Source organism: Mytilus galloprovincialis, chromosome 4 (assembly GCF_965363235.1).
Source record: "Mytilus galloprovincialis chromosome 4, xbMytGall1.hap1.1, whole genome shotgun sequence".
Taxonomy (NCBI): Eukaryota; Metazoa; Mollusca; class Bivalvia; order Mytilida; family Mytilidae; genus Mytilus; species Mytilus galloprovincialis.
In genome coordinates, this window is record NC_134841.1 from 38,740,236 (window position 1) to 38,754,799 (window position 14,564).

The window sequence follows — 14,564 nt, forward strand, 5'->3', positions numbered from 1 at the left end:
TTCTTTAAAATTATGTGACCAAAGTTGGTTTCATGTAACAAATAGTTTCAAATGTAAATATTTTAAAAATGGAAACATTTTTTTTCCAGATGAATTATCTCCCTTTGACATTTCTGTACACAGACAAATTACTCTCCCTGTCTTACAGAAAGCAGTATTAATTTTCTGCTTCATTTATTTAAGGAATATTTAATGCTTGTTGGAGTGTGTCAGTCTTTTGACACTGTTGACATTAATACTCCAGTTAACCACAAAAATATTTTATTGACAAGTTAATGATGGAGATAATACTAGCCACTGTATCTGAAATTAAATGACACCACAATTGGTCAGAATCTTTGTGGATAATGTATAGACCCTTGGTAATTAATGTTCCTACAAATATTCAACAATGAAAACTTACAATCCTGACCATTTTCATAATATTATTTGTCCTATTAATTTATATGCTTAGTTATTTCTTAGGATAATTGCTTAGATTACAGAATGCCATAAAAATTGTCTATATGAAATGGTAATGATGTGTGGTCAATCAAATCAAATTATGATAAAGTGACCATTGGTCAAGTTTTCCCAATAGATTTATAACAGACCAGACAACTGTTTTTCTCATTACCATGTAGTTTCTTTGAAATAAAATGTTGAACTTTATGTAAACTTTATTCTGCAATGCAAATATTGACAAATTCAACCAGTATTATATAATGGCACAGCAGATGGCAACTAAAAATTTAAGCAGGGTGCTACATTTTCTTTACTTTTTTCATCTTTCAAGCTAAAAAAACATGTGAAGTTTTGAACAATAATTGATGATACAGTGATGCTTCTTACAGGTTGTGAAATAAAGAGCCTTTTGTAGCCATTTTATTTTGACAAATGGCATTTTTTTTACCAGGAACCATTTCCTAAAAAAAAAAAACCAAAGAATCACTTCAGATAAGTTAATTTGTGGTAAGCAATTAGAAAGAAGCATTCAATATCATTTTGCATTTCAAATAAAAATATTTATAGTTTTAGAAATTTTTACACTGACTTTTATGGAGATTTCACTTTTGATATCTACAAAAATAATGGTAAAAGCAAGATTTGGAATTGCAATCATTTATTACTGAAATTTGTATTGTTTTCTAACATTAGGAAAATTTATGAAGATGACAGGAGAGTCAATGTAATTCTTAATGTCTACCTGATTTATTACAATAAATATCCCTATATCATTAACTATATCTTAATGCATAACATGTGCACATTTATAAGTTATTTGTTTACTTTGATCAGGGAGTATGCAGAGGGTGTTTGAATAAATAGTACTTATTGAAGAGTTGATCACAATAAATAAAATTCAATAAAAAAACGACACTATTCTAAATTTTGCTAGGTACATTTTTAAGTAACTAAGTATACATTTTAATTTGAATATATTTATGCTTATATATAACACTTTGTACAGGGGTAAATGGGTCATGGGGTTTTAAAGTCTTTGGCTTAATCTGTGGCTGAGGTTTAAAGCCAGGTAACATTACGTCCAACACTTGGGGTGAGCACATTACCATGAGACCAAAAATAGCAACTTATTTGGTGTTGATGGCAATTAGATCTTAAAAAAATCATTTAATTCCCAAAGTTCTGCGATTAACAGCCTGACACAATTCTATTCCCCGCATTGCTGAAGACTGTATGTTGACCTTTTAAGGGTCTTTTAAGTTATTTTTGGCTTTCTATTGCTGTCCATTGACATTAACCCTACATTTTCTATAATTCATATTCTTTCCTTTATTCATTCCTTTATTCAATACCTTATTCTAACCGATCAGAAATCAGAGGCTATCTAAAGTGCTAGACAGAACTAATTTTTATTACATTAATATTTAATGGACATCTGCTTGGTCAAAACAGCATAAGTTTCCTGGTCAAGAAATATTATCAGATATTAATGCAATTAGTCATGCTGAGTATTATAAAGTTTCAAAAACAACCACAGTATTACTCCAGTGGGAACTCTGTCTTAATCAAATGTTTTATCAGGTCAATTCATGGCATTTAACATTCAGCCACAATCAGAAGAGAAATCAAGATACATTTTTGTTCATATTTCCACTGAAGCTTGAGTTACTTCCCTTTATACAAATGTGGGTACACTTCTATAAGAAGGAATCACAACTCCTAGCCTTTTGCATTTCCACTTGTACAATTTCTTTCCTTCAAATACAAATCTTTGCAAGACATTTACCACATTATTGAAATAAGATATCACAGTTTGTTTGTCTGTGTCTTTTGTTAGAGATTAAGGACAGGAAAATATGTGAACACATGTAATTTGAGCATAGTAATGTAAAATATTCTGTGATTTTTTTCAGTTTTCCTGACATTGTCAACTGAATAGACTTTTTTAAGATACAAAAGATTAAAACAATAAGTAATAGCAAAACATGAAATTTACAGCAGCTGGAAGCTTACATCAATGACAAAAATGATTATGATGTTGAGAAATCAAGAAGTACAATTGTTCTAAAATCTGCCATAAAAAACATGTGTTCTGATGCAAAACAATGACTAATTGAACAGTTGTTAATATCTGAGGAAATAATGGTATATCAGAAATAATCTCTTCGCCAGCTGTATGTTATATATAACGGCAATTCCCCTATGGAATACATGTATATATAAGTTTTGATATAACACTATAAAATTACATTAAGCAGGGAATCTACTAATTACATTTGTAATTAGTATTTATATCGACTTAATTATGCAAGGTAGATCTTAAACCTGGGACTAATACATTATCTATCCCAGATCTTACCAAGAAGTCGAAACAAAAAAATCCGCATTTTACAAGGAAGGAATGAAAAAAAAGTATCATTTTCATAGATAAATAGTTTAATTTTGCCTTGTTTTAAAAAACGCTAACAAAGCTATCTAGCATCTGTCATTTTTAAAAGAAATTCTCGTGGGGAAAATTCATGTTTTTTTTTGCTATCTACAGTCCATCTTTATATGGTTTTTGTTATTAAATCATTATAAACATCTTAATAATTTATAAAATTTAGTGGTGAATTAACCGATCATGCCAAGTAGTTATTCTTGCATATACAAATCCTAGAGATAAACTTTAATTGAAAAATAATCCGTTAATGAAACTTATAAATTATATATCAATTTTGAAACTTCTGTTATATTGTTTGCAGACATCCAACATCTTCTTATATTAAATTATGACCTTGTCGTGCAATAAATGATTTTCGTTTTTTTTTCAAAAATCTAGATTCATCTTTCTATTATGTTATAAATCCTATGATCAATTCAAATACATGCAAACTAAATCACAGCAAGTACTCTAAAATCTACGTTGTTTGAAAAAACTTCAATCATTTGCCGATTCATAGCTTTTAATTTTTCTAAGATGACATTTATATTATTAATAATCTAAACTTTCTGCTTAAACATCTGACTTATTAATTCTTTAATTCCTGCCAGGAATATTGAATATGTTATCAGAAAAAGTAAAAAGAACAAAACCTCCAATTTTATGCTGCTCACAGTCTGTGACAGCCATATGCAATGCTTAACAAGTATCGTTTATGATAAATTAGACTTTATATTATGTTTCACTTAATAATCAGAACAACTATTCAAATAAATTCGTTTATCGCTGAATAGGGGAATTATGACCAATAATTAGCATTAGAGGCCAAATGACTTTGATAATTTTTCCTTGTCGATATCAACAAATTAAAAATGAAATATTTCAAAAGGTTGTATCCTTGATAATCGGATAAAATTTGTAATCAGAAATTCAATGCCAAAATTGTAATAGAGGCAATTAATTACTTGGAGTAAATGTCTTTTAATTTGTATAATCTCTAAATTATATTTAGATGTAGAGTGCTTGATGAGAGTTTGTCATGAAAATATCCAGTTATCAGTTGCGAGTAAATGATTAAATTTAATACACATCAACTTAAATCAACCTTAGGTCTTTTATTTTCATATTCCTTTTCCGTTCATTTGTCTCATAAAAACGGATTATGAATTTGATGAAACTTGAAATCTTTCAAATTAAAGAATCTAAATTAGTAGTGTTTAACATGAAAGAAAGTAATAGTCTTATATCATAAATAGTTTTATCAATATCAAACGGAGTGAAAAATTGATAAATATTATGTAAATTAAACTATACACTTTCATGTAAGCAAGATTGAATAGATTTTTGTTTAATTGGCACATATATCAAAAATTAAATGGAAAAAATACTCAATAATTTGTAACTTAAATTAATCCAGACCTTAAAATATAATGCTCACTCTGATTACTCTTTGAAAAGAGTTTTTTGGAGAAATAGGTCAGTAATTGTATGACCTATATGACAAAAAGGGAAGATTACTCTTAAGAGGAGGCAAATAATCTCTATCCAAAAGATTATCAAAGGATATATACTTTCAAAATGTATGCATTCTTTAGAGGTATGAATATCTCTTTATGTAAAACTTGTAAATGCTTATAATGTTCAAACCTTGAGTTTTACTTTTTGAACCAAAAATAACTGATGCTACTGAAAAAGTAGAAAAAAGTAATCGTATTTGCAAGTTATGCAAGTTTGAATTCTAGGTCAATCTGACAAATTAAACCTTATAATTTATGACTTCATTTAAACAAAATATAATAACCAAAAATCCATTTCTTTATTTGGAATAATATATCAAATATCTCATAAAAAACTAAAATTCTATACAGGAAGGTATTGTCCAATAGTTACTATATTTTGTATGCATTGATTTGTGGTAATTTACATGAGTTAATAATACGGGTTAATTCTGGCCCCTTAATATCTATGCCAATTTTATAAATTAGACCTGATTTAGATAATCGGTAAAAGGATATATATATATTTGTTGTAATCTTATTTAAGCATCATATAATTAGAGTTATTTCCTTGCCAATGTTTGTTGAATAACCTAGTTAATTCATTCAAATTGACTTTTTATTGATAATTTGTACGACCATAATAGGACCTGACTGTAACAATCCTATGTAAAACATTGATATCAAACAGACAAATTATCCCTATAAAAGAATGCATCATTTGATCAATGGTTTCAATTCAAAATCGTAAATTTGATCTCACAAAATAATCGATGTAGCTCTTTAACAATTTATATAGCTATCAAATCAGATTTTCATACTAAATGTAATTATTTTATTGAAATTCAACATTTTTGTATCAAAATTGTATGTAAACTTGTCTACGAATCAGCGCGTGCAGGTATAATATTACAAATTCAATATATTGGTTAAATAAGCATTTAACCCTTACAGCTGCATACATGCTGAAAAACCATAGCAAAAAACATTTGTACTAATAAACACAAATTTTCTAAAACAAAGGTACAGCTATTTAAATCCATAAATTCTTGTTGGCTGGAACTTGAAATCTAAAATTGACAAGTCTGTGTCTTGGGACAGAGACTTTACCAGGTGGTTAGAGGATTTATTTTTATGACAATACAAGCCTAAGGGTCACTATCGATTCTATCACAATGGCAAAATAAAAGATTGGTTACTAATAATGTTCAGTGGCATATATTTCATGCAAATTCAGGATGAACAAGATAAATGAAACATTTCCATTCATCAAAGCAATGTTTGCATGAACTGAGTGTAGTTCATAGCAGTTTACAGAATTTTGTAAAATAGTGAGTAATCTGAAATTTGGATTCCTCCAATTAACCAAATTTCTAAGTTATGTGATTTCAGTTAAACTGAAGTGCAATGGAGTATCATTTGAAATTACATCACTATATTATATTTCAATAGTTTTTAATTTTCAGTTGAACTTAAGTAAAACATAGTTCTACACTTTAACTAAAGTGGTGTGTTAGAGCCGTTCCGCAAAACGAAAAGAACAATTAAGAAATTCACGACATAGTATTTTGCACAGAATATGATAGTTTTATTCATCAATATCTAAGATGAATTTTCAACAATTAAATCATTCTTATGTCTTCCTTCTAGATGACACAATATATAAACATTAACATCATTATGATTTTTTCCCAGTTATAAATGGGCAATAAATAATGAAAGTTTGAAGAAGTTGGAATATACAAAATTTGCTTTTTAAATGGTGCTGATTTTTATGACCACTTGTAATACCATTAAAATCCCTTCAAGACTTACTTGTATGAAATTAAGCTCTTTAAAATTTTTACATCCTATCAACGATACTAGCATTATGATGTAAAAATGAGAATAAAATATGATATTTCTGAGAGACAAGTTAGTAATTACCTAAATTACTTTAATTTACTCTTCACTTATTGAGTTTAATTTTTTTCTTGATGAGCAGTATTTCAACATCATCTAAACCCATCTATCTGTTTAATTCAATTATACTTGAGTTCTTTAAGACAGGAAATAAAAAGCCATATTTTCTGATTTTTGCTTTCTTTCATTAAGCATTTATTTATGGTGTGCTCTTTGTCCATTCCAAAGCTTTAAGTACATGACGAAGTATAACAGCTGGATTGAAACTGTAGATACTTCAACCAAATGAAAAATTAATATGGAAAACAAGAACCTCTTGTTATTACAAAGGGAATAACTTAAGTGTCAGGACATAATATTGGCCCTAGTTTATCACCCACCAAAAATTCATCCCAGTAAATTATGGTTTAACTATACATTTTATATCGTTTCTGAAACATATGTATACTTCCGTTATATTAGACAACTGCTCCTTGTTTTTTACAAGTGTTTCACAATAAGCTGCAAGAAATGAATTCAATCATACTTCAATGTTTCAAATTAGATGAATTGACCAAATTTTCTACTTTAACTGAGTCAATTTCAAATAGTTGCCATTCTTACTTATCCTTTCAGTAACCAGAAAACAATAGTATGTGAAGCTGAGCAATTTCTAAATTTTGTCTACCATTGTCAATAACAGATTTGTAGGGTACATACTTTTTAGTGGTCAGCAAAATGTATAAAAGTGTAACAATTGTTTTGATATCTGACCCTTATAAGCTGGGACTGTCAAACTGAAACACAGCAAATCCTAAAAGGGATGTCAAAAATGTACATCAAATTCGGGATTTCCAATGGTCAGCTGATCACAGCAAGAACCAGAATTAAGTTTAAAGTTTTGTCCGCTTTAGATATCACTAATGGAGGAATGCTGCTTAAACTTTGTAAAAATATTTCAAAATTCACTAGTCTTGTATGCTATATATACAGAAATTTTCAAAAATTACTTTATAGGATTAAAAAGGATAATCAAGATTTTTTTCTTATTTATAAAACCTCAATTCTTGAATGTACCAAAACATCAAAACACAGAAAAGTTCATTTGAACATTTGTGTGAAAAGCCTGGAGAGCATATAAAAATAAATTTGCCATCTAACAAGCAACACAAGTACTATGTAAATGTATATGAATGGACACTTACATTCCTTTAATCATGGTGTTCGTTATCTGATGATCCTCTTAAACAAAAGCACAAAAAGCAAACTTAATTTGAATCAAATGTTATAAATCTTGTAATGATATTTTTTAGTACATCGCTGCTGACTCTTTAATAATATACATATGATATCACTCTATAACAGACATGAATTTCATTCCAGCGCCATGGTTCAGACTGTATCCCTGTCCAGGAGACCAGAAAGTAAAAAAATTGTGGAACATTAAACTCCTGCCAATTTCAAGTACAAACTGTCAACCGAACCATTATTTACAACATTAATAAATTTTCTGATGGCAAACAGACAAATAAACTACAGATATTTTTTTATGTCAGATTTTTTTGTTCTTACTGATTTTTTTCTAAAAAATATTACACACTAGGTGTGTTTGAAGCAGTTATTGAGGACATAGAAACATTTACACCCTAGGTGTGTTTGTCTCAGTTACGGAGGTAATTTTATAAGAAAATCATGAATAAAATAAGGATGGGGTCACATGGATGGAGTCTGCTGTATACTGTCTGTCATAAACACCTTCAACAAGGATAATCTACAGAGTTTACTGGTACAACAATATGATATGATACATTTACTAAAAACCTGTTTCAAATTAACTATTAAAGTACCTGTACAAAAGCAATGACTTCAATTTTCATTTCTGTTGAAAACCAAAGTGTTGTTTATAGAATACTGCGTAGGAAATCATTGTGTTGAGTCAGATATAATATTAAATAATAAAAAATTTACAACATAATTTTTATCATTGTGTGATATTTACCCATTGTCTTGTACTGTATTAACAGTTTTAATAATGCTTTTGTTATTTCAAAAAAAAATCTATTCATGTTTACAAATGAAATGCATTATAAAACTGTCTGCACCACAATAATTTGTCTGCAAACATAAATTTAAAAAAAATAATTTTCAGCTCACCTAATTCATACAAAACAATGATAAATAAAATTTCCCTGCATAGCATTAATTATAAATGATATCCATTTTTTGAGATTTTTATTAAACTGCAATTTTCATAAATAAATAAACGGTATAGAAAGGTTTACAGTTTATATTCAAAGCTGATACTGGATAAAATGTCGTCATCATAGGGGGGTTTAGCTAATATATGTTAAAACAAAATAGTAACAAAAGAGTATCTTGTTGGTTATACATAAATAATTGTTGGAGTAGGCTCGGAGACAATATGATGCAATTGAATGGTACAAAGAAGTGTTAATTTAAATGATGTGAAATATCAAATTCAATTTATTAAAAAATCTAAGCACGTAAATGATCCAATATTTGCAAACTATAATGTTCTATTATCTGTTTACAGTTCTAATATAGTATGCACTAAGCGCCAATTACATTCGATAAAAGAGTGAGCTTAGATGACTTTAGTTGTACTGATTTTCTGTACTGGTTTTCAAACTTAGCACTTTTATATGTATTACATGTATTCATTTTATTTCAGTATTGGCTTTTTAAAATTAGTTATGATAAAAGGTCTGATAGTACTAGCTACTTATAGAGGAAATTGTCTATTCAGCAATGTGGACTCAGTTGATATTAAGGCCCTACCAAGACTCAAGAGCCCTTTTCAGGATATATTCATACTGGATTAACCTTAACCAATAACCAATAAATCAATCATTTATTACACAAGAAAAATGTCAACCAAGGTAACTGGTGTGACCTTTAAGAAGAGGTGAAAATTTAGCCTGAGAATCATTTTTTTATGCAATTTCAACTCTATCCAGGAGCTCAATTTAGTTAAAGCTAAATAATTGAATGCTGTCAGATTTCCACTGCTGGCAATACATTTGATAAAATCTTTAGGGAGGATTTTATTTACCCCTCCCTGCTGAGATTGTTATAACCTTTATTCATTCTATGCTGATAAACAGATCAAAGATTATGGTATAATATGTTTGTAATGTCTTATAAACACTACTAAAATCTTATCATCTTGTTGAAAAACTATGTGCTACAGTTTCAGAGGAGAAATATCTAATGATAAGATCTAATTGTAACTTGGTATCAAACTTATAGACTGATAACCAGGGTATTAATCCATTAGAAAGATTACCACCCTAAAACAAGTCCCCTATTAATGAGGGTCTACGAGGTTACAACTTTAATCGAATATGAAAAAAAATACTATAACAAATGCATAAGCCTCTACATGTATGCAGCTTAAATAGTACTGTGCATTCATTTATTTTCGTGGGTACCAATTTTCGTGGATGAAGGGCAAACTTACATAAATGTGGATATTCAATTTAGTGGTTTTTCTGAAGTCGGCAAAGGCTTTAAAAAATCTTGTCATTTGTTAAACATATAATTTCGTTGTTCACTCATACTGACGAAATCCACGAAAATTCATTAGTATCCAACGAATAAAAATGAATCCATATACGTATTTGAAAACATGCAAAAACATCTGCATCAGATACTATTCACATGCAATTTGATTAACTTTCATTGCAAGAATTTTTATACTTCAATTGATGTGCACAATTAATGTGTTACTCTGATATATATTCCTATTGAACTTTTTGTGCTGTTGATGTGCTTTTGAGTATATTACACTGAAGGTGCAGCCAGCGTAAGGTATATATTCACTTATAAATAATATGTGGAAACCTGCATAAATTTTCTAGTAACTATTTACTGAAACATAATATTAATATGAAAATTTAATGATTGCCAAAAGAGACAACTATCCATGAAAGAATGTTGATTAAAGCAGCAATAGATAAAGGTACAGCCTTCAACAATGAGCAAAACCCATAACTCATTGTGAGATAGAAAAGGCCTGGACAAAAGTGAAACAATTCAAAAGAGAAAACCATCCTCCTGATTTAGGATGAACCATTTTACAAAAAACAGATATGACAGGCAACAACCAGGCAACAACCACTAAATATATATATATAGATTTTTATATTTACACAGTAGTTTGTAATGATGTTCATCTCCAATTCATTTTTCACCATTAAGGTTATTGTATCTTGTTGTGTTATTGTGTTTTACAATTTACACTTATTAAAATTACTATTGCTAAATAACCACAATTCTAAAATATGAATAAATGGAGACTCAATTTACAGGTGAATTTTACCCTGAATTTAATTGACAATTTTCAAAACATTAAATTTTTTTTATAACTGAAATTTTGCTTTACATGTGACTAATTATAAGAAATATCTACAGATGGAAACATTTCTAGTCTAAAATGCACCCCCTTCCCATGTCATCCCCTAAGAACTAGTCTTTCTATTAAACTGTTAGCTCCCAATCATAATAACTAGATCTAAGATTATATCATATAAATATGTCAGATATAAAAGTTTTTAGTAGAATTCCTGGCTGAAATATACACTGTGGTAGTCAGCTGTTGAAACTGATCATATAACAGATAAATTATATATTTATCTAATAAGATACTATTGTTTAATACACAGAGATAACATATATTTCATCATTTGTAGGGAATGAAAATCATACTGGAATATTAACCCAATATTTTTAATAAAATAAAGAGATGCTTTACATTCCAAAATGGACTTACTTACATTAAAACACAAAGCAAATTTATGCACTTTCTTCCTGGTTAAACAGGAAATCTTGTATCTGAATGTTTTTATACTAATTATTAGATAATGTTGCAGAAGGGAATTAAAAAATAATGTTTGTATAAATATTTAAATTTGTCAATTATTAAATCTAAAAACATTTATGAATTTCTTGTTTAAAGTGAAGATAATGCTTGAGTATGCTTATCAAATTTTATAATTTGTTTTTAAAGAAAAGTTGCAACTTTTTAAATAATTCAGCTTTTACATAAACCATAGATGTAATACATCTATACATAAACCTTGATGATGTTTTTATAAAAGGGAGATAAACCTTGATGATGTTTTTATAAAAGGGAGATAACTACCACTATTTAAAATATCATTCTTTTTAAATAGAACTGTAGAACAATAAAACAAACTATAACAAAGATTAAAATGTCATACTTTGAAATTTGAAACAAGGTAAAAATAAAATTATTTGTGAACTCAGCTGATTATCCCACAAAACCAGACTTTTTGATTGATCTATGGCCGGAAAATTTCTTAGTTATACAACCAATACTTAACTTTAACTTAATTATAATCTTTTAGAAGATGAAATTTTATAAATGATCAATTTTATACTTTTATATTGAAATTAATGTGAGGTCACACGGTTTAATTTCATTAGATGAATAAGTTTTAGTAAGAAATGAATGGGTCTCCAATAGATTTCACCTGCACTATCTCTAAGTGTTACCCTCTTTGCCAAATAATATCAAATTTGATTTGAAAGATTCTTCTGCACCCAGTGAGCCCTCTGTTGGTGATTAATGATATTGACAGAATGACAGAAAAATTAAGATGGGTGGTCATTATAACTTGGCGATCAGAGTGGGGGTCAGAGTGGGGGCCGACACAGGGGATCAGAATCACACTCTTATTTTTCTATGCTCAAAAGTATTGAAATACTATAGCTAATTTCACTTTGATAATTATTTCAATCTTTCTTTCTTAGTTTGATTGGCTTGTTGCATGCAAATCTTTTATCTTGACCCTTTGTCTCTCAGGACTGGACCTCTTCAGACAAAGATGACCACAGATTAATAATGAGTTACATGGCACTTTAATACTTAGTAATCAACCATATAATTATGAATTTGTAATAAACAAGGTTGGATTTAAGTTTCCCACCAACTGTATCCCGGTTTATATAAAACAGATTGTGTGATAATTCTTTCAGGTGAAATATAGGAAATATAATTATATTAGTGGACAGTATTTTACAGCATTACTAAAAAACAACCCCACCAAAACCATTTAAAAGACATGTTACTAAAATACATAAACCAAAACTTACCCCTTTTCTGCATAAACTGGAAAAGATCATCTAGAAATTCTCTTCTCTTGGGTTCATCACTCAGTTCATAAAGCTACAGAAGAAATAAAGGACTTTTATCACAATGTCAAAAATATCAGTCTTGGCTCCACATACACAAATAAGTAAGTTCAAGAAATATGTTTCCCCATCAAAAGAGTATAACCCAAAAAAGGTTAGAAAGATAAATTTATTAAGAAATAATTTGTCAAGTTTAATATAATGGTGCATACTTCTGATTTTTTTAAATACATATACATGCCATTTTAATGTTCCTTTCTCAATTTTTATGACTTGATATATGCACTTCTGGTGTACTGAGTGAAACTTATTTTTCATATTTGATTTTGAAGTGAGCTTAATTATTTAAGGAATTCATATATATTTTAAGATATGTTTATGTATCTTTGATCAAGTACAATTGAATGGATAAGGGAAAAACTCTTACAAAAAAAACCAGTTAATTCTTTAAGATACTTAATTCCCCTTCCTTTAGACCAAGGAATTGTATATTTAAATATACAATTCCTTGTTTAGACATACTAGTAGTCACTTACTTTTAATATGTAATAATTATACTTTTAATTTCTTAATATGTTTTTTTTATGGCATTTATTATCAAAATTTAAATAAATATGCATTTGAAATTATTAATACTAACAGTGAAAGACTACATTTTACCTAAATTAATGTATATGTATCACTGACCATATTTTGGGAAATTGCATAATTACAAAAGAAGCACAAATCTAAATTCGGTTTTAAACCTTATTTAAAATATATAGTATATCTATTACTAAGTAAAATTATAGTATAAGGAAATGTCTTTTATCCCATTCTTCTAAATCATCCTGAACATGCATAAAGTATTTGCCACTGGATATAAGCAAATGATCAATCAATCAATCAGCAACACGGCTAGGAAGTTATGAAACGGTCAAAGGTTACATGTACTTTTAGTTCCTTCATGAAAGATTTTACAATTAAATAGTAAGAGCATTATGTTTAACAAGATTAATGAATATTGTGGTGAGTTGTTTATCATGATTGTTTGCGGCACGTGCTGTTAATAAGGCTACCGTCTTTCTTGACTTTCATCATTTTCGCTTTCGCACAATTTTCTAAAGACCGGACCGAGTTCCGTTCAACAGACTACCAAAGACGGATTCTATTTTTAAAAGTGTCAATTTATCAGCTTGTGTAATACAATTTAATATATAAGTAGCAACTGTCAATAAAAATGTATCGTAAGCAAATAGATTTGAATAAACATTACAAGCATTTTTGAATACTTCGGAAATATTTATTTTCTGTTGATTAAAATCAATTTTGATATTACAGCCACGGGAAACATTAATCGTTGAATCGTTATAGATATAATAAAATATTTCGACTTTTTAAAACTGTCGATTAAATATTATAACTAAATAATTCCCCAAATCATTAAATGATTCTTCTAATATGGAGTTTATATTAAATTAAAATGACATTTTTACAAAAAGTCAATAACTTTACAATAGGTCAAAGAAAAGGAACATTTTATTATCCGTAATACATTATTTTATAACCAAGTGGGAAATTCGACATATGGTTGCAATATTAGTTTCTTCTTAGAATCTTTTGTCCTAAAATTTGGAGCAATTACATGCTACAAAATATTATCAAATGCATAATTGATAAAACCAAATCCTTCCGATAAAATCCGTCTTGCGTAGATCGATTTTTCATTTAGATTTTTTTTATTATGAAATCGAACAACAGAAGAAAAGTAATTATCAATCCCCAAATACCCTTTTTGCCAAAGAAGCATATTTCAACGATTTTATTAATAATTAAAGAATTAATTTGCCGTTTTGAAAGCATTTGGAGAAATAAACATTACCCTTGATAATAAATATATTTTATCGTACATGCACGACTTTTTGTTACGACTGACACCTTTTGTTTCTGATAGTATAGAATCCTATTTATACTGCCCTCTGAGGCACAACTTTGAAGTACAACATCACATTTCTTTTAAAGACTTATAAAAAATGGATAACTATAAAATTAAAAATTAAATGAAAAATTGAAATCACTGTGCATAACGCAAAAAAAGTCACGATAAAATTAGTGTGAAAGGAATTCTTGATTTAAAATCATCGAATTGTGGATTGGAAATTGAT

General features: G+C 28.4%; 1 protein-coding gene across 7 annotated transcripts in view; it reads right to left on the minus strand.

The window, feature by feature from the left end:
- LOC143072095 (AT-rich interactive domain-containing protein 3C-like) overlaps positions 1-14,564 on the minus strand; it is a 36,470-nt gene that overhangs the window by 20,324 nt on the left and 1,582 nt on the right. For all 7 annotated transcript variants that reach the window (XM_076246886.1, XM_076246885.1, XM_076246888.1 and 4 more), the window contains exon 3: positions 12,382-12,454. In XM_076246886.1, coding sequence (XP_076103001.1) covers positions 12,382-12,454 — 73 coding nt within the window. The remainder of the gene's footprint in view (positions 1-12,381; positions 12,455-14,564) is intronic.